Genomic DNA, 24,363 nt, shown 5'->3' with positions numbered 1-24,363 from the left:
CTTTTTTCCTTCCTTCCTTCCTTTCTTTCTTTCTTTCTTTCTTTCTCTTTTTCTTCTTTCCTTCCTTCTTTTCTTTTCTTTCTTTTTTTTTCAGGGTCTTCCTGTGTCACCCAGGCTGGAGTACAGTGGAGTGATTATAACTCACTCTAGCCATAAGCTCCAAGGCTCAGGCCATCCTCCTGTCTTTGCCTCCCAAGTAGCTGGGACTATAGGCACACACAACCATGCCTGGCTAACTTTTTCATTTTTTGTAGAGTTGAGATGTTGCTGTATTGCCAGGGTTGGTCTTGAACTCCTGCCTCCAGTGATCGTCCCACCTCAGCTTCCCAAAGTACTGGGATTCTGGGTATAAGTCACCGTGCCTGGCTTCACTTTCCTTAGGGTGGGGATGGCTGTCAAGCCTACCTGATACCAATGGTGATACTTGTGAAATGCCTGGAATAGTGCTTGGTACATAGTCAATCTTCAATAAACGTCGACTCTTATTATCATCTTCACTTTACAGGAGGGGAAGTTTAGGTACAAGAATAAGAAAACTGCCATTCCTTCATAACTGATTAAAAGCAGTCATTACTACCTGGGAAACCTGAACAACACTGAGATAATTACAGTGCCTCTTGTATAGTGTGCTGGGTCATGCTGTCAAGATTTTCCAATATCTGAGATATGAACATGTGTCTTTCATTCTGGCTCTGTATTTCATCTGCATTAATAACTATGTGCATTTGAAAGTTATTGAAAAGTATATTAGGAGTTGCTCATGTGATTGTAGCTGTGGTTTTATTTGTTGGAATAATTATAGTTGCTACTGTTTATACAGAGCTGTGTGTAGTTACTACCATTTAATTAACTGTGTATTGTTACTTCCATTTACTGAACACTCGTATGCCAGATGGTAACTAATCCTAGGGTGGAGGCATTATCTACATTTTTACTGATGAAGAAACTGAGGGACAGAAAGTTTAAATTACTTACCCAAGGTCTCATAGCTGAGCTAGAGTTCAACCCAGGTCCACCTGATTTAGAAGTCCATGCTTTTATCCACTATGCCCTACTTTCTAAGGAAGCTGTGAGAACTGGCTTACAAAGGAAACGTGATATCAGTAGAAGACTGGCATCATCTGGAGGAAAGGAATGGAATGAGCACAGGCAGGAAGAAGTTAATCGAGACTTTTGTGAGAAAGGTTTAGGTTGCAGAACTCTTAAGGCCTATAATTAAGGTGGAAGGGGAGGGAAGAAATGGAGGGCACAGAATCTCAGGATATGGTCCTGTGTGGGAAAAGAACAGGTAAATGGATGAATGAAATTGGCTTCTGATAAGTCCAAGAAAGGGGGCTGCCCGCAGGAACCCTGGTGGACTGAATCCAGGATATGAGCTTCCTGAGAAGAAAGGGGTAAAAAATATGCAACGACTAGCTTATAGGTAAGTGGGATAAGAGTGGGACAAGTAATGCACAATATAAAGTAACCTTTACTAGTGATACTAAAAAACAGCCCTAGAAAGTTACAGAAAAGTGAAAAGTGGGTAATAATAAAGGAATGTATTAATGGGATGAAGTAAAATATACTCACGTAAAGCACACTTTCAAAGACGCTAAATAATGACTTTAGTCAGATTCCCAAGGAGGAACAAACTTAAGTTCTTTGGACAAGGTCAGATTATGATGATTGAATTCATGCTTTAGTTTTCCCTGAGATAACATTCTGCGTACATCTTAACATCCTTACACAGCATTTTCCAAATTTGCTGAATGGCGGGTGGTGGTTAAAATATAGATCTTCAGCCTAGCCCCTAGAGATTCAGGGTCAGCGTGTTGGTGATGATTATGGGCATGTTTGGGAAAGGCTGCCTTAAGTAGAGGTAGCCTGTCGTTCTTTGGCATCTCCAGATGTTTTTCTCTCTCCCCAAGTACACACAGAACAGAGGCCAAATGGGTATGCACCAAGCTGTGGGGTACAGTGCTGTGATTTAATGGATGAATGCCAGCAGGAACCTTTAAGGTGTTATTGAGGGCCAACTATCTGGGACCAGTTGAAATTGAGCTCACTTAGAACAGATGCCTTGCATTTGACTGACACTTAGGAAAGTAGTAGCTAATTATTATTAGACTCAGCTCCTCTCTCCCTCCCCTCCCCTCCCCTTCCCTTCCTTTCCTTTTCTTTTCTTCTTTCTTTGTCTTGCTCTATCACTCAGGCTGGAGTGCAGTAGCATAATCATAGCTCATTGCAGGCTCAACCTCCTGGCCTCAAGTGATCCTTCTGGCCTCCCAAAGTGTTACGATTGCCACCAGCTGGCGTACATAAACTTTTTTTTTTAGAAAGGATAATACTAAGAGTTTAAAACATTCACTCAGGTTTTAATAATCAATAAATATTTGTTATTCTTTGCCCTCATAAAATTTGCAGATTGTAAACAGGTCGACTTGTGCTTTCATTAAGACACTAATGTCTTAAGACACCAAGCAGAGTCCCTTGGAGAAGTTTTGGGAGAAAACTGGAGGTAAATGGGCTGTAGGGAAGGCATAAGAGCTTGTACTTTTACTAATCCTAAGGCAGAAGTTATCATATATGGCTTGTGGATCCCTGGGAGTCCTTAGGCCATTTCAGAGTGTCCATAGGTCAAAACCATCTTCATAATAAGGGCACTGAGATATTGTTTGCGTTGTCACTATGTTGATATTTGCATATTGGTCCAGAAGCAGTGGGAGGGCGGGGAAGTCAAACTCCTGGCCCCTTTGTCAAAATCAAGGTAGGGGCACTGGATTAGGGACGCCAGACTGTGCTAGTAGTCACTCAATGCTTCACCACCACAGTTTTTAAAAAAATTTTTTAAAAGACGGTTGTGTTTACAAATGTTTGTGATGAAGCAGTATTATTTTGTCATCTTTACCCTCAAGAACATGCCTTTTTAAAATTCTATGTGATAAAATGGAAAGTGCTTACAAAAAACTTGTGCCACTTGCTAAAGTACAATGGTTGTCTCAGGAAGAAACTTTTTCCCATGGAACATTATTTTTGCTTGAAAGGACTATTGACAGATGAACTGGTTATTCAGACTTGGGTATTTGGTGGAAATTCCCCAAAAAATAAATGAAGTAAGTGCATCACTTCAAGGAAAATAATTGACAATATTTGTTACTGTATTAGTCTCATGCTGCTGATAAAGACATAGCCAATTTATAGGGTAATTTATATGGGAAAAGGGGTTTAATGGACTTAGAGTTCCATGTAGCCAAGGAGGCCTCACAATCTTGGTGGAAGGCAAGGAGGAGCAAGTCACATCTTACGTGGATGGCAGCAGACAAAGAGAGAGCTTGTGCAGAGAAACTACTCTTTATAAAACCTTCAGATCTTGTGAAACTTATTCACTATCATGAGAACAGCACAGGAAAGGGTTGCCCCCATGATTCAGTTACCTCCCACTGGGTCCCTCCCACAACCTGCGGGAATTGAAGATGACATTTGAGTGGGGACACAGGCAAATCATATTATTTCACCTCTGGCCCCTTCAAATCTCATGTCCTCACATTTCAAAATCAATCATGCCTTCCCAACAGTCCCCCAAAGTCTTAACTCATTTCAGCATTAACTCAAAAGTCCATGTTCCGAAGTCTCATCCAACACAAGGCCTAAGAACACATAGGCCCTTCTGCCTATGAGCCTTAAAATGAAAAGCAAGTTAGTTACATCCTAGATACAATGGGGTACAGGCATTGGGTAAATACAGCGATTCCAAATGGGAGAAATCGGCCAAAATAAAGGGGCTATGGGCCCCATGCAAGTCTGAAATCCAGCAGGGCCGTCAAATCTGAAAGCTCCAAAATGATCTTCTTTGACTCCATGTCACACATCCAGTTCATACTAATGGAAGAGGTGGGTTCTCATGGTCTTGCACAGCTGTGCCCCTGTGACTTCGTAGGGTACAGCTTCCCTCCTGGCTGCTTTCATGGGCTGGCATTGAGAGTCTACAGCTTTTCCAGGCACACGGTGCACCTTGTCAGTGGATCTGCCATTCTGGGATCTGGAGGTTGGTGGCCCTTTTCTTACAGCTCCACTAGGCAGTGCCTCAGTAGGGACTCTGTGTGGGGGCTCTGACCCCACATTTCCCTTCCACACTGCCCTAGCTGAGGTTCTTCATGACAGCCTGCCCCTGCAGCAAACTTCTCCCTGACACAGGCATTTCCAAGCAACTTCTGAAATCTAGGTGGAGGTTCTGAAACCCAAGTTCTTGACTTCTGTGCACTGGCAGGCTCAACACTAATAGAAGCTGCCAAGGCTTGAGGCTTGCACCCTCTGAAGGCATGGCTCAGGCTCTACATTGGCCTCTTTCAGCCACAGCTGGAATGGCTGGGACATAGGGCAACAAGTCCCTAGGCTGCACACAGAACAGGGACCCTGGGCCCGGCCCACGAAACCACTTTTTCCTCCCAGGCCTCCGGACCTGTTATGGGAGTGGCTGCTGCGAACACCCCTGATTCCCTGGAGGCATTTTCCCCATAGTCTTGGGGATTAATATTCAGCTCCCGGTTACTTATGCAAATGTCTGCACCTGGCTTGAATTTCTCCTCAGAAGATGGGATTTTCTTTTCTATCGCATTGTCAGGCTGCAAATTTTCTGAACTTTTATGCTCTGCTTCCCTTATAAAACTGAATGCCTTTAACAGCATCCACGTCACCTCTTGAATGCCTTGCTACTTAGAAGTTTCTTCCACCAGATACCCTAAATCATCTTTCTCAAGTTCAAGGTTCCACACATCTCTAGGGCAGGCGCAAAACGCCTCCAGTCTCTGTGCTAAAACCTAACAAGAGTCACCTTTGCTCTAGTTCCCAACAAGTTCCTCATCTCCATCTGAGACCACCTCAGCCTGGATTTCATTGTCCATATCATTATCAGCATTTTGGTCAAAGCCATTTAACAAGTCTGTAGGGAGTTCCAAACTTTCCCACATTTTCCTGTCGTCTTCTAAGTCCTCCAAACTGTTCCAACCTCTGCCTATTGCCCAGTTCCAAAGTTGCTTCCACATTTTTGGGTATCTTTCCAGCAGCGCCCCATTCTACGGGTACCAATTTACTCTATTAGTCTGTTTTCACGCTGCTGATAAAGACATGACCAAGACTGGATAATTTACATAGGAAAACAGGGTTTAATGGACTTACAGTTTCACATGGCTGGGGAGGCCTCACAATCATGGTGGAAGGCAAGGAGCAGCAAGTCACATCTTACGTGGATGGCAGCAGGCAAAGAAAGAGAGCTTGCGTGGGGGAACTCCACTTCATAAAACCATCAGATCTCGTGAGATTTATTCACTGTCATGAGAACGGCAAAGGAAAGACTTGCCCCCGTGATTCAGTGACCTCCCACGGGGTCCCTCCTACCACATTATGGGAATTCAAGATGAGATTTGGGTGGGAACACAGCCAAACCATATCAGTTACCAATGATGAAATTTTGAACTTCCAAGAAAAAAATGAGTTTTAGAAAACCTCTCTCTGCAACTGTGAACTTCATAGCTTCCTAATATTTCAAATATTGAGACAAGATTTTTCTGATGAGATTGATGGTGATATTAATGCATGTAGTTTTAAAAATTTTTATGAAATATGTCAACATTGGGAAGGTCAGCTCATTTTCAAAAAAACCAGTGCATGATGTTACATAATTAGTGTTCAGCATCAGGATTGACCAGTGAGTACTTTTTTGTTTGTTTTCAGACCAGTGGATTTTGGTGTAACAGAGCATTTAATGTAACAAAGAAAAGTTCATTGATAGGATTTCAAATTCCACATTACAAAGATACCAGCATCAATTGAATTTTGGTGTAGTATCAAATAATACTATCCACAATTAGCTGAAAAAGCTACTAACATACTCTTCCCCTTTTCAATTACCTATCTGTGTGAGGACAGATTTTCTCCATAAAATTCAAGCAAAATATTATATTGCAACAGATTGACTGCAGAAGCAGATCTGAGAATCCAGCTATTATCTATTATGCCATACATTAAAGAGATTTGCAAAATCATTAAGACAGTGCCACTCTTTTCAAGACTTTTGTTTTGTTTTGTTTTGGAAAAGGTAGTTATTTTTCATAAAAGCATGCTATTTTTGTTAATGTCATAGATTTATTTTCTTTTTAAATGAATTAATGAACATTTAAATTTTCCTGATTTTATTTCTAATATGATAAATATTGATAGATTATAACTCACAGAAAGAAAAGCTTTGAGTCCCTCAATAATTTGTATGATTTTAAAGGGGTCTTGGAAACAGAGGGTTGAACTGCTGACCCAAGGTGTGACTGATTAAGGGGATGGCTGCATGATAGCCATCTGGGCCTCCTGAGAGGACTGCCTCTTGATGTTCATCTTTTCAGCCTGTAATCACAAAAAGGTGATCTAGGTTCTCCCATCTCCTATTAGTAGACCCAGATCCTACCAAACCACAGCCTAAAGTCTGTCATTTCTGGGGTAGAAGCAATAACTGAGCATTTCCTTGATCAGGCCACACCCTCTCTCCCATATTTTTGGATTTATGTGTAAATAAGATAGTTAGATAGAGTTTTCAGTATTTTTCCAATGAGAAGCTGCTTTCAATTTTCACAGATCTGACATTGATCATGTAGTTTTACAGAAGGTTTTAATGAAGTTGCCAGCTGTGGTCTTTGGAGTCTGGCAGGCTCACCTATTTCATGGCCTTATGACTTCGGGCAAGTCATTTTTATCTCTCAGAGCAACAGTGTTATATGTATGAGGAAAGGCTGGGTTCACAATAAGTTTAATGATAGTGTTGATACTTCCTAGGTGTGTTAACAGTTTTGTTATTCTCCCTGTTCCCATTGGCGATTTTCTTGGGCTTGGAGGTTTGAGATGGCAATGAGCTTGACTAGTCTGTTTGTAAATCACAGCTGAATTGACTGCAGACTCCTGTTAGAGAAAGCTGTTCAGCTCACCTGTTGGATTATGTACATATTTTTATAATAAATTCCATCTTCCTATACACACACACATGTACAAAGATTGCACAGCAAAGCCAGTATAAAGTGATTTGGCATATGATCAGTCATAACTTTTAGATTATCAGCTAATTTCTACCTGGCTCTTCAGAAAGCCGATGAACACGTAGATGTCATGCTAGTGAGAATGAATAGCTTTCGGGAAAAGGGTAGGTCCTTTGGGACTATCTCTACTCTTTTGAAGACGTGTGCCATACTTTTAGATGAGAACACATAAATAAGTCTAAATCATACCAGACATTATTCAAAATTGTCCTTTTATACTCAATCATTCTCCATGTGCTAATTTTAAAATGTAATTTTGATCTTCTGTAGTTTTTCTGGGAAATTCCTTCTCTGTTGAAAACAGAGCATTGAAAGGAGAGGTACATCATTGCTTTCTTGGGTTTTATTCCCCATTCCTTAGAGATATCCCTTGACCTGTGATACTGTGGCTCCTGGAAGATTTGGGAATTGTTATTGCACGGGGTTAGGGGGTCTTTATGCACAAACACATATTCTCAAAGGACACCGAAAGTATAAATGCCTTTAGGTGGAGTTAGGGAGTAAATGGCATTAAAAAGGAGTCTTAAAACTTGAAAACAGTCTCATGTCACAGTAGTCCATGCAACATGAAGTCACCTCTGGTATAGACAACCCCTACTTCTGGACTGCGCCTCAGGGGGCTCCTCACTCTCTGCTTGTTACCTTTTCCATTTATTCACAGCTCTTCAGTCATCCACCTAGGCTCTGTCTTTCTTCAAACTGCCCATAGTGATTGGTTTAAGGTATATTTGCTTCTTCTCCCCCTCTCTCCATTTTTGACATTATCATCTTTCCTTAAAGACCACCTCCTCATACCACTTTTTATTTATGACTAAGTCCTGTGATTTTCAGGTGTAAAATTAGTGAAATTTTAGAAACCGGAAAGAGAACATGGGTAAGTGAAAGGGTAGGACACACTGCTTTAGAGATCATTTACCTAAATTTCTGGGTGTGTGTGAAAATTTGCGAGGTACTTCTTTCTCATGGAGCACATTGTTTATGTTCACATTCATGCACATAAATACCTCAATAGTAGTGACGCTTCACTTGCATTCAGTCCCATTCTCACAGTACCTAACGTTCTTCCATTGTCTTCTTCCAGACTATTTGGGCACATGATTTGCTTCTCATGAATGTACCTAATACTTGTGTTCAGCTTAAAATTAATCAACAGATCTTCTGAAATGCTTGAAGTAAAAGAAAATACTCTTTTGATAAAGCCATACTCCTAGACCATTGGAAATACAAGTATTGTTTTAAAAAATCATCTCATAGATAAGTGCCATTGTAGTTAAACTACTTGCTTGCTGGGGATAGAACAAAGACATAATCCAAGTGGCTTCACTTGCCATCACTGATATTTTTCCATTTACTGTGCCTGTAAAGGACTCCAGTTTGGTTGAATATGATGGAATTATTTCAGATTGAGTTGCTAGAAATAATCCTGCTCTGAAAAACCTAGAGATGCACTATAACAATGTCCCTGTCTTTTTAGTAAATTAGCAAATAAAAAAAGTACTTTGGATCCAGTAGAGGAAATAGGCAAATAAACAGTACACCTATCAAGACTTCTTACTTTTTTTTTTTTTTTTTCCTTGAGACGGAGTCTCACTCTGTCGCCCAGGCTGGAGTGCAGTGGTGTGATCTTGACTCACTGCAACCTCTGCCTCCCAGATTCAAGAAATTCTCCTGCCTCAGCCTCCCAAGTAGCCGGGATTACAGGCCTGCACCACTACACCTGGCTGATCATTTTTAGTAGAGATGGAGTTTCACCATGTTGGCCAGGTTGGTCTAGAGCTCCTCACCTTAAGTGATCCGCCCACCTCGGCCTCCCGAAGTGCTGGGATTACAGGGGTGAGCTATCGCTCCCGGCCAAGCCTTAACTTTTGTATATTAATTTAATGTTCTTAGTTTTCGTTGATAGTTAAATTTTATGTAGATGGTTGTCATGCCTAAGGTAGGAAGAAATATTTTCTGTGCAGGAGTGAAAATAGCCTAGAGTTCCGTTTTGTGTGTATTTGTGGGTTTTTTTTTGCGTTTTTGTTTGTTTCTTTCTTTGGTTTTTGAGACAGAGTCTCACTCGGTTGCCTAGGTTGTAGTGCATTGGTGCAGTCACGGCTCATTGCAAACTCTGCCTCCTGGGCTCAAGTCATTCTCATGCCTCAGCCTTAGCTGCAATTACAGGCACGTACCACCATGCCCAGCTAATTTTTGTATTTTTAGTAAACATGGGGTTTAAACATGTTCGCTTGGCTGGTCTCGAATTCCTGATCCACCTGCCTCAGCCTCCCAAAGTGCTGGGATTACAGGCGTGAGCCACTGTGCCTGACCCCTTTTTTTCCTTCTGAGACAGGGCTTTGCTCTGTCACCCAGGCAGGAGTGCAGTGGCACAAACATAGCTCACTGCAGCCTTGACCTCCCTGGGCTCAAGTGATTCTCCTGCATCAGCCTCCTAAGTAGCTGGACCCATGGGTCTATGCCACCAACCCTGGCTATTTTTTAAAGATTTTTTGTGGAGATGTGGTCTTACCATGTTGCCCAGACTGGTCTTGAACTCCAGGGCTCAAGTGATCCTCCTACTTTGGCCTCCCAAAGTGCTTGGGGTGGCACCCAACCTAGAATTCTGTTTTTAATCTTTATCATGCATATAGCTTAATCAGGTTTTTGTATGGGGGCTTATTCATGGTATCCAGGTCAAATGAGTGTTGGTTCTCTGCCAAGACAGTATTGTCTTCAGTGGGCTTTGCCATTTTGGAGAGTATCCGGGAGTTATAAGAGACACTTAGATACTCTGAGATCATCCAAAAGTATCTGAGAGTATCTGAAATACATAATAAATGTGTTTATTAGTAAATGAGGAAATATTTACTGAGTACCTATTATGCTTTAGCTAGTTGCAGTAACTACAGCCAACAGCATGAGTTTTTTGAAAATAAATTTTTTGCATGTTGTTAGGTGTTAGTAACAGTAAATTATACAATGTTGCTTTTGTTTTTATTATTAATAGAGAGCATTAGTTATTTTTTCTTTCCAAAAAAAACTGTATTGATAAAAATGTGTTCCTTCTCTATGAAGTAATTTGTTCCCCTTTTATGAAATAACTCAGTGATCTCTTTATTTATGTATTGTAACCATATGTATACAGCCAGAAGTTATTCTTCTCTACCCTCCCTCCCACAACTAAACAGCTTTGGGCAGCAGCATGCAATCTTTTTGCTATTAAGTTTCTGTGAAGTAAGGCCAAAAAGCTTTAAACATATTTTGACCAAGATGGTTTAGGAGTCTGGTTATGTCTCAGTTTGCTCTGACTGACTTGACTGAATAACATCTTGGATTGTCAACGAAGTTTTGTGTAATGTATGCTTTTTCACACTTGAGCTCATACTACAGGATATTCTTAGGCTGATAAATGTATCTCCCACCCAGTGTAAAATAGAGAACTCTCGATTTAGGAGAAACCTCCCTGCTCAGAAACTGGTCTCCCTATCTTAGATTTTTACCAGGACATGGTAGATTCCTATCCTTTTTTTTCTTCGGAGGCTTGGACTTGCTACCTTTTTTACTATTTTTTGAAATTTTCCATTTAAAAAATTAATTTTGTGAAAATTTTAAACAGTTTCCAAATTACCAAAAAGTTGCAAGAACAGTGCAACTGTCTTATGCATCCCAAAGTTTTGGAGAGTAAGTTGCCAACATGGTGCTTCATTGTCCTCAAATATGACAAGGACATTCTCCTACATAACCCAGTATGTATAATAAAATCAGAAAATTAACATTGACTTCTTACTACCATCTAATCCTCATAAGAGAGGTCTGTGAAAACTAGTCAACTGGCAAAAAAGATAAAATTTTAGTACTGCATTGTAGAAAAAAGATATTGATAATTCTCAGTTGAGAGAAGGTGTAAGTGTATAATATCAGAAAAATATGTACGCTTAATGTAAACTGAATGGCAAATGAAGAGGCAAGAGAAAATGATCATGATAATGGGGCTGCTATCCACATGTTTCTCTAGCAATCTCACAATGTGTCTTCCTTCACTTTGATGCTGATCTCTTCTGTGACGGATCACTTGACCACTGAATAGCGCTAGCCTTTGACTTTGCAGTTGGCCCTGGTACCTTGTCTCAGAGTCAGCTGTTTTGGTCTTGTTGGTTTGCTTCTTGATGTAGCTTCTGAGAGTTTAGTTATTCAGTACCACTGTAGACATTTCAGTACATCAGAGGGATTCTTTCATGTATGTGGGTTGCAGCTGCCCACTGCACTATACAGATGGTCTCACCTGAGTGAGTGTCCAGCCTTATTGCTCTGTTGCTGAAGAGTGAGAAGATTTGCTCTCTGTGATTAAATAGGCTACTTTTTCCTTTAATTTTATTCCTGAGCAAATAATCCTAAAGAACGTTCTTCATATAATTTTTCTCTGATTTACATAATAAAGTGCCATTGTCAAAGTGGTATTATGTTGTGAAATAGATATGCTAAAGAACAGTTCTTCATAGAAGAAGTGAAAAGGCTTATCAATAAGGCTAGTTCTTTGAAAGAACTATTATAGGAAATGAAAACTTTTTCTGGTAAGTTTTTATTGTACATGTTCATGTAAATGTGGATTAGGTTTAAAGTTTTTTGAACATTTAAAGAAATTCAAGAAAAAATTCACACATCCTATCACCTTATCAAAATGACTCAAGTTCTTTATTGTTTATATGTGCATTTGTATAACTTACAATAAGGACTTATTTCTATTACAAGTTATACATATAGATTCTGATTGTGATATATGTTCTTTAAGGCTCTTGCAGACCAATTTGAAGATAAAACTACATCTGTATTGGAACGCCTAAAGATTTTCTATTGCTGTCAAGTACCACCTCACTGGGCCATTCAGGTAGTTTTGTTGTTTGTCATTGGGTATGGAAAATACTTGGCATTAGAAAGGTAAATGCATTATAAATTGATGATTTCAATTTATGTTTGAATTTTCAAATATTTTGCTGATATAATAAATGTATCTACCTGGGAATTGCTAACTACTTCAAATTGCTATTTTGATTAAAGTGATATTACACTCATAAAACATTTTTAAAAGAATTTAAAACTATATGAAATAGAATCCTAGAAATTATAGGAGAATCATAAGTGCTTGCATTTTCAAAGTAACTTTTTTTTTTAAGGGATGAGGCCTTGCTTTATTGTCCAGGTTGGAGTGCAGTGACGATTCACAAGTGTGATCATTGTGCATTACAGCCTTGAAGCCCTGGGCTGAAGCAATCACTCCTGCCTCAGCCTCCTGAGCAGCTGAGACTACAGATGTGCACTACCATACCTGGCTTTGAAATAATTTCTTATACTAAAATTATTTTAAGGACTTTCTACCAAAGAAGGAATCTTTTAACCAAGTTGCTTACAAAAAGCAAAAGAAAGCATTTATTTGGTATACTTTATGTTGTGAGATACACATGACTACTCTCTTCTTCCTGAGGGTATGAGAATACCTACTATAGCTCCTAATCCACATGAGGTGGGGATTCTGGCCCCTTGTCTACATAGTTCTCCTGTATTATAGGTGTAACTCCCTATTTTGTAAAATTTTAGCACCGAAAATAACTTAGACACCTGGTCCAGTTTCTTAATGTTACAGAGAAGAAATTGAGGCTCAGTGCAATTAGCTTTCCAGTGTTGATCACACAAGTGTACGTGAACTAGGTTTCTAGTTTCCTCACTTTTAGTCTACTTTACCTCTTTTCCTTAGCTTTTCTTTGGGTTGTAATTATATCAGCTAACAACAACCAACTTTTACTGCATACTTAGTATGATGCATACATTTTATTCTGCATTCCACACATATTCTCTTATTTTATTGCAACCGTTTTTAAAAATATCTGTTTTACATATGAGGAAGCTAAGTCACAGAGAGGTTAGTGGAGTCAGATGGAGCCAGCCAGGGGATTACAGATGATTTATCTACTATTGTCATTTTAATCAGTTTTCTGTCCTCTCTATCATGGATCATACACATAGGTAGTGAGTTAGAAACATAAATGCCAACCCACCATCCAATTGTTCAAAATCCCCATTATAAGACTTCTTAGAGTAGGTTATATTCTTAAACACAGGGTGAACTCGTTTATTTATTATTTATTATGCGTTGGAGTTCAGTTTACATATTGAAGGAACCTCAATAAAACATAGACAAGTAAAAAAGCTTTGTGATATCTCAAAAGGAATAGCTTCTTCATTAAGAATGTGTTAACAGCTGGAATTTTTTAGTGTGTTTTTTGACTCTGATCTGTGAAATTTGTTAGGTGCTTTATATTATGTGGTTTGGTGGATAAACATTTCAGAATGAGCTGTTATGACAAAATGTATCTATTGTGGGTGTTGCTTTTTGTCTTTTTCTGAACAGAAACATTAGGAAACTTAAATATTGTTCAAACTGAATTTAGGCCAAATGCTTATCTGCTTAGCAAGCTGTGGATTTCAGGATCTTCAGGCAGTTAGATAAGGATCCTTTTTCATTAGGAAGTTAATTACTTTTTCTGGCATCATGGGGACTAACCATATCTTTGTGTATTATTTTAAAGATTGAGAAATAACAGAACAGTGTATTATAAAAAGAGAATTAGTCTCTACTTTGCTACTAGCTAGCCATATCATCTTGGATGTCATCAACTTTCTTGATCTTTTAAATGAAGATGTACTGCTCACTGCATAAGCACTAAGATTTATTCCAGCTCTCACATGCTATGGGCAGTTTTTGAAAATGTCCAATTATATTCTCTAAAATATCCAAATTCTCCTGTAGTTCATGGGTTACTGATGTATTGGACCATTCTCATTATTTACTTTGATAATCTGTAGCTTATAATTTTTATGTATATTTCATTTACTTTCTGATATTGTCAGTCCCGGATTTTCTGGGCTTAACTCTTAAATATGTATTGAATTTTCAGAGTAGTAAAAAGTATACTTACGAGAGAGCAACACAGCTCTCTCTAATATGAAACTACACCTTATTCTAACCTTACCTACTTTTTTAAACCTTTAAATTTTTTTTTTTCCATTTGTGCAGGTGCTAACACTTACAAACCATAATATATTTATTTTTAAATATGTTTAACCTTCACTGACCTTAACTCAGTTTGCTCTTTTTTCAGTCTGCCAGGGACTGGGAAATTAAAAAGCTAAGTTTGTTAGAATGTGCTTGAAATAAATCTAAGTAGCTTTGAGTGCGAAAGAGCTAGATACGATACCCTTCTGAATAAAATTCAGCAGGGCTAATGCATAGATTTTATGTCATCTCTATTGACTGCTCAGAGTTTTAAAAATTAATTTATGGGATCTCAGCCTCATAAATTGAGATTGTTGTATACAGACTGTCTAGGTAAGAAAGAAATACTGATTTTTGCTTTTTAAGTTCTTAGAAAAAAATTGGATATATTTTAGTATTTTCAACAGTTTCTATATTGTTCTTTAATCCTTATACCCTATAAAGAGGCTTGTTTTCTAAAGTAAAGGTATGTATTGAATTATTACAAACTTCTAAGTAGTAGAGATTCTAGAAATTATACATTTATTACAATAAGCAGACCCCTAAAAAGGCAGATTAGGTATACCTGGAAGTGAAACAGGAATCTCTCTTTACACCAAGAAGTATTAATTATTTTAACTTGATTTTTCTAGCGCCAACTTGCAAGTTTGCTCTTTGAGTTGGGATGTACCAGTTCAGCCCTTCAGATATTTGAAAAGCTAGAAATGTGGGAAGATGTTGTCATTTGTTATGAAAGAGCCGGGCAGCATGGAAAGGTACGTAATAGTCAAATCTGATGTACTGGTGAGAGCCTTCCCTCTGGGAGCATCTTCTCACTTGTTTTATTTTTCAAGCCCACTTTTGCCAATGTTCACTTATATTGCTTTTTTTCACTTTTTTCCAGAAAACTTTTAAATGTTTTCTCTGATTTCCACTGGGACAGATTATTTTGTGTGTATGCATTGTGAAGAGAAAAGTAGACTGAGATTGGGATTTGACATGTAAGAGACTAACAAGAGCTTTGAAGACGTGGCATTTTCGTTTCTTTCCTTTACTCACCTTCTCCCGTAGGATGACTTCAAAGTGAAATATTTGGAATTATTTTAATGATCACTGGGTTGCCTGATAATCAGATGCTGTGGGCCTCAAGGGAGGTTACCTAGGAGAGAGAGTGAGAGCAGTTGGCTTGGTCTGTAAAAGAAAATCCAAAGGGTGTGATGACCCCTCTGGAGGCAAAAGAGTTGTCAAGTGTGTAATGCACATTTAATTCCACCCTGAAATTGGGTCAGGAGGGAAAATGTTGCAATATTTGCATCTGTTATTAATCTGTTGTTTTTTCCCCTCATACATAAACAGAATTTTAAGAAGAATAAGGGGCTCTGCATTGTAGGTCACTTTAAAAACTGACACATTGAAATCATATGTTAAATTTTGGATTAAAAATTTAGAAGACTTAAGTTGACTACACAGGCAAGCAGAGTAAAGCCCACAAACTAGATCATTTATACCTACAGTCAACCTTTTGCCATCACCCTAAAAAAGAGCAATAGTGGTTCAAGCATGTGTTTTTCTTAAATACCTTCCTAAATATGTCTATTTTAGATTAATAGTGAAAGTTGCATTTCTTTCACTAATCGATTAATGGCAGTGAAGGTCTTTGAATTATATTGACTTAAGGAGAAACCAGAATAAGAACAAAGTTTTACTGTGGAAGATTATCGACTGGGCATGGTGGTTCACACTTGTAATCCTAACACCTCGAGAAGCTGAGGTGGGAAGATCGCTTGAACCCAAGAGTTCAAGACCAGCCTGGGCAACCAAGTGAGACCCCCATCTCTACAAAAAAAAAAAAAAAAAAAATTAAAAAAATTAAAAATTAGCTGGGTGTGATGGGGCATGCCTGTAATCCTAGCTACTTGGGAGACTGAGGGAGGATGATCACTTGAGCCTGGGAGGTTAAGGCTACAGTGAGTTGTGATCACCCCACTGCACTGCAGCCTAGATGACAGAGCGAGACCCTATCTCAAAAAGAGATTGATAGAATTATAATATTTTTATCCTGGAAAAGAATCCCATAAACATCCATTCTAGCTCCCTCATTTTGTAAATAAGGAAAGGTTTCCCTTACGATTTGCTTCATATCACAAGCTGATTATTGACTACTTGCAAAGTAGTATGGCATAGTGGCTAAAAGCATAGCCTCTGGTCTCTGGCTGCCGGTAGTCAAATGCCAGCCTTGCTTCATGCTAGCTTTGTGATATTGGGCAAGTTGCTTTCATCTTCCTTGTCTTAGTTTCCTCATCTGGAAGCACTTAATCTATTTGCTTTATAGGTTTTTGTGAGATAATGTATGTAAAGTACATACAATGGTGCTTACCTCATAAGGTGACATGAGTGCTTGCTGCCATTACTTGCTATGATTCTATGAGATGTTTTTTCTTCATATTTTAATGTCTCTAAAATTGGAATATATTTAACAATTGATGGCATCTTCCTTTTGCTCTAAGTCAGGTGACTGTCCTGTCAGGTTGTCCATACTCATGCATGTGAAAGCTAATTATAGCTACATTTAGGCCACCATTTCAGTTGAGTTGTAGACATGGTGTCAGCACTACGTATGTTGTGTTTAATTGCCATTTAAAATATCTTCAAAAGGATTTCATTATGATTTGGCACTGAAACAAAAAGTTATTGAATACAGAGAAAAAGAGAACCAAAGTAGAGAAATGAAAATTTGGTGTTACTGAAATAAACATTTGCCACTGGATAAATCATCTCAATTCCATTTACTTTTCTTTAAAAGCAGCAACCAAGTGCTTTATGGGAGCCAAGAAAGAAGGATACCCAAAAGTAGATGAAGCTTTGTTTTGTACTGAGATGTGTAAAGAAAGGTTGTCATTTAAAATGTCAAGCAACATATTGAAGGCAGGAAGAATTGCCAAATTTTTCTGAATAGATTGAAAAAAATCAAAGCAAACAAGAGGCATTAGGTTATGAATTAAAAGCATTTTTTCTTTCATTAACAGAGTATGTCTTACAACTGATAGCATCTCAAATTTAATGAAATATAGTAATGTATTTCTTCGGCGACTTAAATTATCTTTTTAGTGCCCATTGTCTGACACTAACGTAGTACTCAGATGTTTGTTTAACAAAGGAATGAGTGGATGAATGAATATCTTGATTTACAGTCTGATGTAGTTCCCACTGCATCATTCTTTACTGTGCTAGTCTTTACATTGGCCAAGAAATAAGTAATAACTTTATATAAAAATATGGTAGTTTCTGAAATAGTAATATTTGAAATAAGCAAGCTGGTAAATCACAAATACTCAAAACATTTTAGAATATTAATTTAATTATTTTTAGAAAGTATGGAAAGATGAGACTTTCCTTAATTGCAGGAGAAAAAACATAATGAATCTGTCCCCTTCAGAGAAAGGATTTGACTATGTCTCCCTAAGCAGTTGTGATGATTGATTTGCTTTCTAGGAAGCTGATTTGCTCTCTAGGAAGCCGATTTGCTTTCTAGGAAGCCAATTTGCTTTCTAGGAAACCAGGGCGAGTATTAAATGACCAGCAAGTAGGCAAGGCTAGGAGCAAAACTGCACATTTAGTTTTGGTCCCCCAGCTTCAGGAAAGAAGGTGTGGGGGAGGGGTGAGGTCCGTGGGTCTCCGGCAGGGGAGGCTGGGGGAGTCACCCGGTGGAGCTCTCAGGCGGAGTTCCTACAGTCCCGACAGGAGTGAGGGCTGAGGAAGTGCGCACAGCGCCCCCGCCGGGAGTGGCTTTTATGTCCTGGGCCTGGGAGTGGGCGGGCAGTGGGCGGGACATAGGCGGGTCGGGCCGGGCCATAGGCGTGGCTAGGCGGGTTCTGGTTTTTCTCTGTCGGAGGTCGGGTTGCGCCTGCGCAGTCGACCAGTGTCTTTCCCGCCCGCGGGAAAGTTGAGGGTGAAGAACCCGGAACTGCGCCATCTTGCCACCGTTCGTCCAAACAATGATGATTATTTTTTTAAATGTGTACATGACCTTGTAAGAATTGTCTGTAATAGGCTGGGTGCTGTGGCTCATGCCTGTAATCCCAGCCGAGGCAGGTGAATCACGAGGTCAGGAGATCATGACCATGTTGGCCAACATGGGGAAACCCCGTCTCTACTAAAAATACAAAAAATTAGCTGCACGTGGTGGCAGACGCCTGTAGTCCCACCTACTCGGGAGGCTGAGGCAGGAGAATGGCGTGAATCTGGGAGGTGGAGCTTGCAGTGAGCCAAGATCGTGCCACTGCACTCCAGCCTGAGTGACAGAGTGAGACTCCATCTCAAAAAAAAAAAAAGAATTGTCTGTAATAATGACAAATGCTTCTATTTCTAAATCCTTTAGAAAATGCATATTTACAATTTTAGACATGTATAGTCATTTACTTTGTCTTAAGTTTTTTGTGAGTTTTAGCCAAACACTCCCCAAAATCTTGATCTTAAAAGTTGATTTTAGTATTTTATTTAACCGATAAAAGACCTTCTTTACCTGTTTTTCTTATGCTATATTTGCAGATTTTTTAAACCACAGACCCAAAAAAGTTTTGCTATAATTTAGAAGCGAATGTTTTATTTCTAAAACAGCTGATATTCTTTTGGTCATGTGCCAGTAGTTGTCACCACATTTTTTTTTTTTTTTTTTTTTTTTTGAGGCGGAGTCTCGCTCTGTCGCCCGGACTGGGGTGCAGTGGCCGGATCTCAGCTCACTGCAAGCTCCGCCTCCCGGGTTTACGCCATTCTCCTGCCTCAGCCTCCCGAGTAGCTGGGACTACAGGCGCCCGCCACCTCGCCCGGCTAATTTTTTTTGTATTTTTAGTAGAGACGGGGTTTCACCGTGTTAGCCAGGATGGTCTCGATCTCCTGACCTCGTGATCCGCCTGTCTCGGCCTCCCAAAGTGCTGGGATTACAGGCTTGAGCCACCGCGCCCGGCCGTCACCACATTTTGATTTAACTAGAAGTCTGTGAAATTGTAATCCTTGCATTTAATGCTCAATTGGCATAATTTATTTTTAAAAGGTGAATTTGGAGAAATGTTTAATTCTAATTATTTTGTTCTGGTGCTCATGTTTACACCCTGCTGTTGTAGGGTATTAGAAATTCTGGCTTAGAAACTACCTGCATACATTCTTGTTATTTAATGACCATAGGCAAAATAGCTAAGATTAACTTTGCTCGACGTTGGTATCAGAACTGGTTTTCACCTGTTGGTATTTAGTATTTAAAGGTTATCTGACCCACTTATAGCAATTTCCCCTAGCTGATGGATGTATTCTTACTTTGCTGAGCAAATTTGATTCTAAATGAGAGGCAAAGACTAAGGGTGAGTGGTTAGGAATAGATAAGGGTTGGGGCCTCTCTTGTTTTCTCTTGTTTCTAGGAAGCAAGGCTGCCCTGAGATTACATGGTCATAGCTTGTATTACGCTGCATTTGCAGATCACTGTAATCATGGACTCAAAACGTTTTCCTTTAAATTGCAAGTTAACGTTGTATTTCTAAAACAGCTGAGACTTTTTTAGCAGTTGGTTTGAATTTCCTGTTTTGGGGGCTTTTTTTTTTTCTTCTTCTATCCTAGAGATTCTTTATACAGTTTAATAAAAGATTTTCCCAGAAGTTCTTTCCCCACACTGTAACCAGAATAGTCTTCCTAAAGACAAATTTGCCGTGTCATTCTCACCCCAAGTAACTTCTCTCTGTTTTTCCAGGGTTAAGTCTGAGCTGTTTAGAATGAGTGACTTACAGACAACTTTATTTATTTATTTATTTTATTTTATTTTATTTTATTTATGTATTATTTAGAGATGGAGTTTCGCTCTTGTCGCCCAGGCTGGAGTGCAGTGGCACGGTCTTAGCTCACTGCAACCTCCACCTCCTGGGTTCAAGCGATTCTCTTGCCTTAGCCTCCCGAGTAGCTGGGATTACAGGTGTGTGGCCCATGCCTGGCTGATTTTTGTATTTTTAGTAGAGATGAGGGTTCATCGTGTTGGCCAGGCTAGTCTCGAACTCCTGACCTCAGGTGATCCGCCCGCCTCGGCCTCCCAAAGTGCTGGGATTACAGGCGTGAGCCATCGCGCCCAGCCTCACTTTATGATCTGGCTCCTGTTTCCATTGCCAACTGCATTTTCTCCTTCCTCTTTTACCCTGCTTCATACCTACTCTGTCATCCAGGTTGCACCTGAAGTTCCAGCAGAACTTTAATAACTTGAATGAAACTACTTGTAAGTTCTTGATTTTGCGGCACTGTCTCACCTCAGACCTTTGTAATTGTTGTTGTCTGTCTAGAACGTTTGTCTTCCTTCACTAACTGCTACTTGTTCTTTAGGAGATTGATCTCTACAGAGAGCCTTCCCAGATACTTTCCTCCCACATTTCGTGGTGCTGTCCACCTGTGTACTCTTATAGCACCCAAACTACTCTAGTACCCCATTTGTTGGCTCATCTGATCCACTAAATGTAAGCTGCTTAAGAACCAGACCCGTGTCTATTAAAATAAACAGCTGTTGGCCAGGCATGGTGGCTCACGCCTGTAATCCCAGCACATTGGTAGACTGAGGCGGGCAGATCACGAGGTCAGGAGATGGAGGCCATCCTGGCTAACACGGTGAAACTCTGTCTCTACTAAAAATACAAAAAAAAAAAAAATTAGCCAGGCATGGTGGCACACGCCTGTAGTCCCAGCTACTCGGGAGGCTGAGGCAGGAGAATCACTTGAACCTGGGAGGTGGAGGTTGCAGTGAGCCGAGATCGCGCCACTGCACTCCAGCCTGTGTGACAGAGCGGCAATCCATTAAAAAACAAAAAACAAAAAACAAAAAACAGCTGTTGCCCCAGAACCTAGCAAAGTTCTGGCATGTAGCAAGAAGTCAATCATATTTGCTGGATGAGTAACTAGTAAGTGATCACTGAATAGTTATCTCATTGAAGCAATCTCCACATAGGACACTCCTTATAAATATCTGCACGTGGCAGAAGATACCCCTCCAACCACTGCTTTACTCTTCTCTCTCCAAAAACAAATTTTGAGATTCCTCTGCTCCCATTTGAACCTTCTAACTTTAGGAGTAGAAATAGGAGCAAACCTTCAAGAATTTTGATTCTTGCTCAGTAAATGCTAAGGACACTGTGAGCATATTATTATGTAATGCTATGTTTTGAGTGCCTTATATGTACTGCGTTCTTTATATAATTATTTTATAATTGTCATATGCTATTCATAACAACCCACAAAATAAGGGTCGTTTTTGTCACTTTACTGATTAGCATTACTAAGTGGCAGTTTTGGAATATGAGCTCAGACCTTTCTTTCCTTTAAAGCCGATATCCCTTTCCCCACACCCGCCTCCTGTCATGGTTATTGTTAATCCCTTAAAAATTGGATATTAGTTTTGTAAGTTAAAACCTGTTGTGCTCACTTGATTGAGAAAAATAGGCAAAATAATTGAAAATATAAATTGGTAATGCAAATAAGAGATGATCAACTAATTGAATAATAAGGCCTGTTTTTAATTACTCTGTTTCATATTGGACCTTGAGTATTTATGTTGGCAAGTAACTTTTAAAAAATCAAGCCAGAGCATGGTGTTGTCACACATATAACTGTGAAAAACAATTAGTGAATATTTGGCTCCATGAGAGAGTAAGTGGGAGTAGGCACCACCACACAGAAGTCTAGCTAGGAGTGTCTGACGGGTGGGGCAAAGCGATTTGCACTTGTCAGGTCTCAGTTGCTGCTCATAGAATAAGAATTTAGACTAGGAGTAAATTGCCATTCTGCTAAAAGGGTTGTTCTTGGTGAGAGTGAAACGTGCTTTGGAGTTCTGTCAGCTGTGCCCCTGTCATCTTTATGTACTATATTGAGGATGTAGAGCACCTTTCAGTGGTCAGTCTCCCTGTTGAGAACCAGCCTCTTCAATAGAATCAGAATCCATTTTTGCTCTCTGCTTCAAGGTAGAAGGCTAGAATTAGACTATGGCCAATGGTTTTTGAGTCCCATGTGTGCTTTTTTTTTTTTTTTAATCCTAAAGCTGTTGTCAAGAGGCCAAATCTGGCTAATTGGGGAACCTTAAGTTCTTAACCTGCCTTTTCTCCATTCCCCTGGAGCAAACCTGTGTTTATTAAGCCTTATTTTGCTCTTCATGTAGTCCTCAAAGATGATCTTCATAGTTGGTATCATGTCTGGGTCTAGAGCTTATTTTTTTCCCCTTCATTTTTTACGTGGAGGGCTTCCTATAGTTGTTGATCTCCCAGTTTCCCTTCCTAATATACTGACCAGATGCAAGATCAGATAAGAGCCACTCTTATCACACGTTAGAATTTTAATTCTTTCTGTTAATTCACAAGATTTCCGCTAATTCACAAAGTTAAGGCACAGATCACAGCCAAAAAGGGTAGTTTGTTTTGATCATTCCTTCTCACTCAAGTATGAATAATTTTCCTGAAATATTTTGTCTACTTTTCACTGGAGGCTTAGCTTAATTTTTCACCCATATTCTTTACCCCAAACCCAAGGCTTCACCCCTGACAGAATGCTTCCTGGAATCCTAGTAGTGCTTAGGGTAGGATCTTCCCTCCCGCAGATCTCAAATTTCCCACATAGCAACTTGTAGGAAAACCATATCGTCATAAATATAAATGAGCCCCAATATGGCAGGTTTTCAATATATTAGTTCCTTTGCTTGCACATATCTGAAATTCTCAGTTCTCAGCACTGGACTGTTTGATCGGAAAATACACCACCAGATTGGGAACCCGTCAAATACCCAAAATCCCCTTTCAGGCCATAGTTTTGCTCCTCTGTGTTCATAGTCCTAAGAAGTGTTGCTTCCTGGTTAACCACTATTTGGTTAGAAGGGCGTGTGAAATTCAGATTCTGCCATATGACATCTCTATTTACTAGGATAAATTTTTGTTAGATCTGTCCTAATTTAGTCATATGGTGATACTCAGTATTGATTTCAGCTAGAGCATGTCACCTAAAGGAGTTCTCCCGTTGTTCCCAAATGGGAAGGATCTTTTATGTTTCTGTTTAGAATCTGAAGGACCTTAGAAAATACCATTAGCCCTTTGTGACTTTAGTATTCTTTCCAATTGAGTTCATCCAGCGTTTATAGACTACCTACTGTTTGCTGGATAAGGATATTCCAAAGATGACTAATAGACAAAGCTTACTCCCAACACAGTTATAGTCCGATATGATAGATACACATGAGCGAATATTTTAGTATGACAGTGCTAAGATAAAAGTATGTACAGATTCCAAATTCTATGTGGCTCTCATATTTCTAGCTACATATTTCTTTCTCTGCTGTCCTGTTCTAAAGCAATGATCCCCTTGGTTTGTATCTTGCATAGATTCCTTTCTGAGATTTCTAGGACTCCTGTGATTTTCCACACTTTTAATAAAAAAATCCAATGTTTGGTTGAAATTAGCCTTATGTGGAAAAATTTAGTTTTGATCTTCTACTATCAGTAATTTTTTTCTCTTTGACCTCACTTTCTTACTTCTTCTTGGCCAAGTTCTGTAATCATCTATTTAATAGTTGATAACAGCAATTTTTCTGTTTTTGGAGAAACTACACAGTTGACCAGTGTGATTATTTATGGAAAATATTAATGTTCCTCGAAGCTCTTTCAAGTCCCCTCTTCCTAGAGGTAGGGCAACCTCAAGTGTCTTGCTTTCCAGTCTGGTTTTCTAATGGAAGGAGTTGAGGAAGAAGATAAACAGTTTAGGGCTTACTGCTTCTTTCAACCTATCTGAGGTAGGTAAGCCAAAAATGAAGAACAAACTCTCAAAATGTTAGTTTAACTTGTTCATGGTCATTCATTTAGTAAGTAGATTTGACATTTGAACTATCTGATTAAAAGCACGTACATCCATGGCCTGTCGCGGTGGCTCCCGCCTGTAATCCTAACACTTTGGGAGGCCTAGGAAGGTGGATCACAATGTCAGGAGTTTGAGACCATCCCACTAACATTGTGAAACCCCATCTCTACTAAAAATACAAAAATTAGCTGGGCATGGTAGTGGGCACCTGTAATTCCAGCTACTCAGGAGGCTGAGGCAGGAGAATCGTTTGAGCCTGGGACGTGGAGTTTGCAGTAGGCCAAGATCATGCCAGCCTGGGTGACAGGGTGAGACTTGGTCTCGAAAAAAAAAAAAAAAAAGCACATATATCCTCACAGATCTTCTTGTAGTTAGAAGTCTATAAACTTGATTATGAAACACAATTTTTTAAGCAATATGTTAAAACTCTTTTGATTGTAAAAT

General features: G+C 39.4%; 1 protein-coding gene across 1 annotated transcript in view; it reads left to right on the top strand.

The window, feature by feature from the left end:
- Positions 1-24,363, top strand: part of TTC27 (tetratricopeptide repeat domain 27) — a 189,665-nt gene that overhangs the window by 97,890 nt on the left and 67,412 nt on the right. Inside the window, 2 exon segments of the mRNA XM_033176078.1 lie at positions 11,827-11,922; positions 14,718-14,840. Coding sequence (XP_033031969.1) covers positions 11,827-11,922; positions 14,718-14,840 — 219 coding nt within the window.

The sequence above is a fragment of the Trachypithecus francoisi genome, unplaced genomic scaffold (genome assembly GCF_009764315.1).
Source record: "Trachypithecus francoisi isolate TF-2019V2 unplaced genomic scaffold, Tfra_2.0 Lachesis_group17, whole genome shotgun sequence".
Lineage (NCBI taxonomy): Eukaryota > Metazoa > Chordata > Mammalia > Primates > Cercopithecidae > Trachypithecus > Trachypithecus francoisi.
This window is presented reverse-complemented; position numbering and strand designations above follow the sequence as displayed.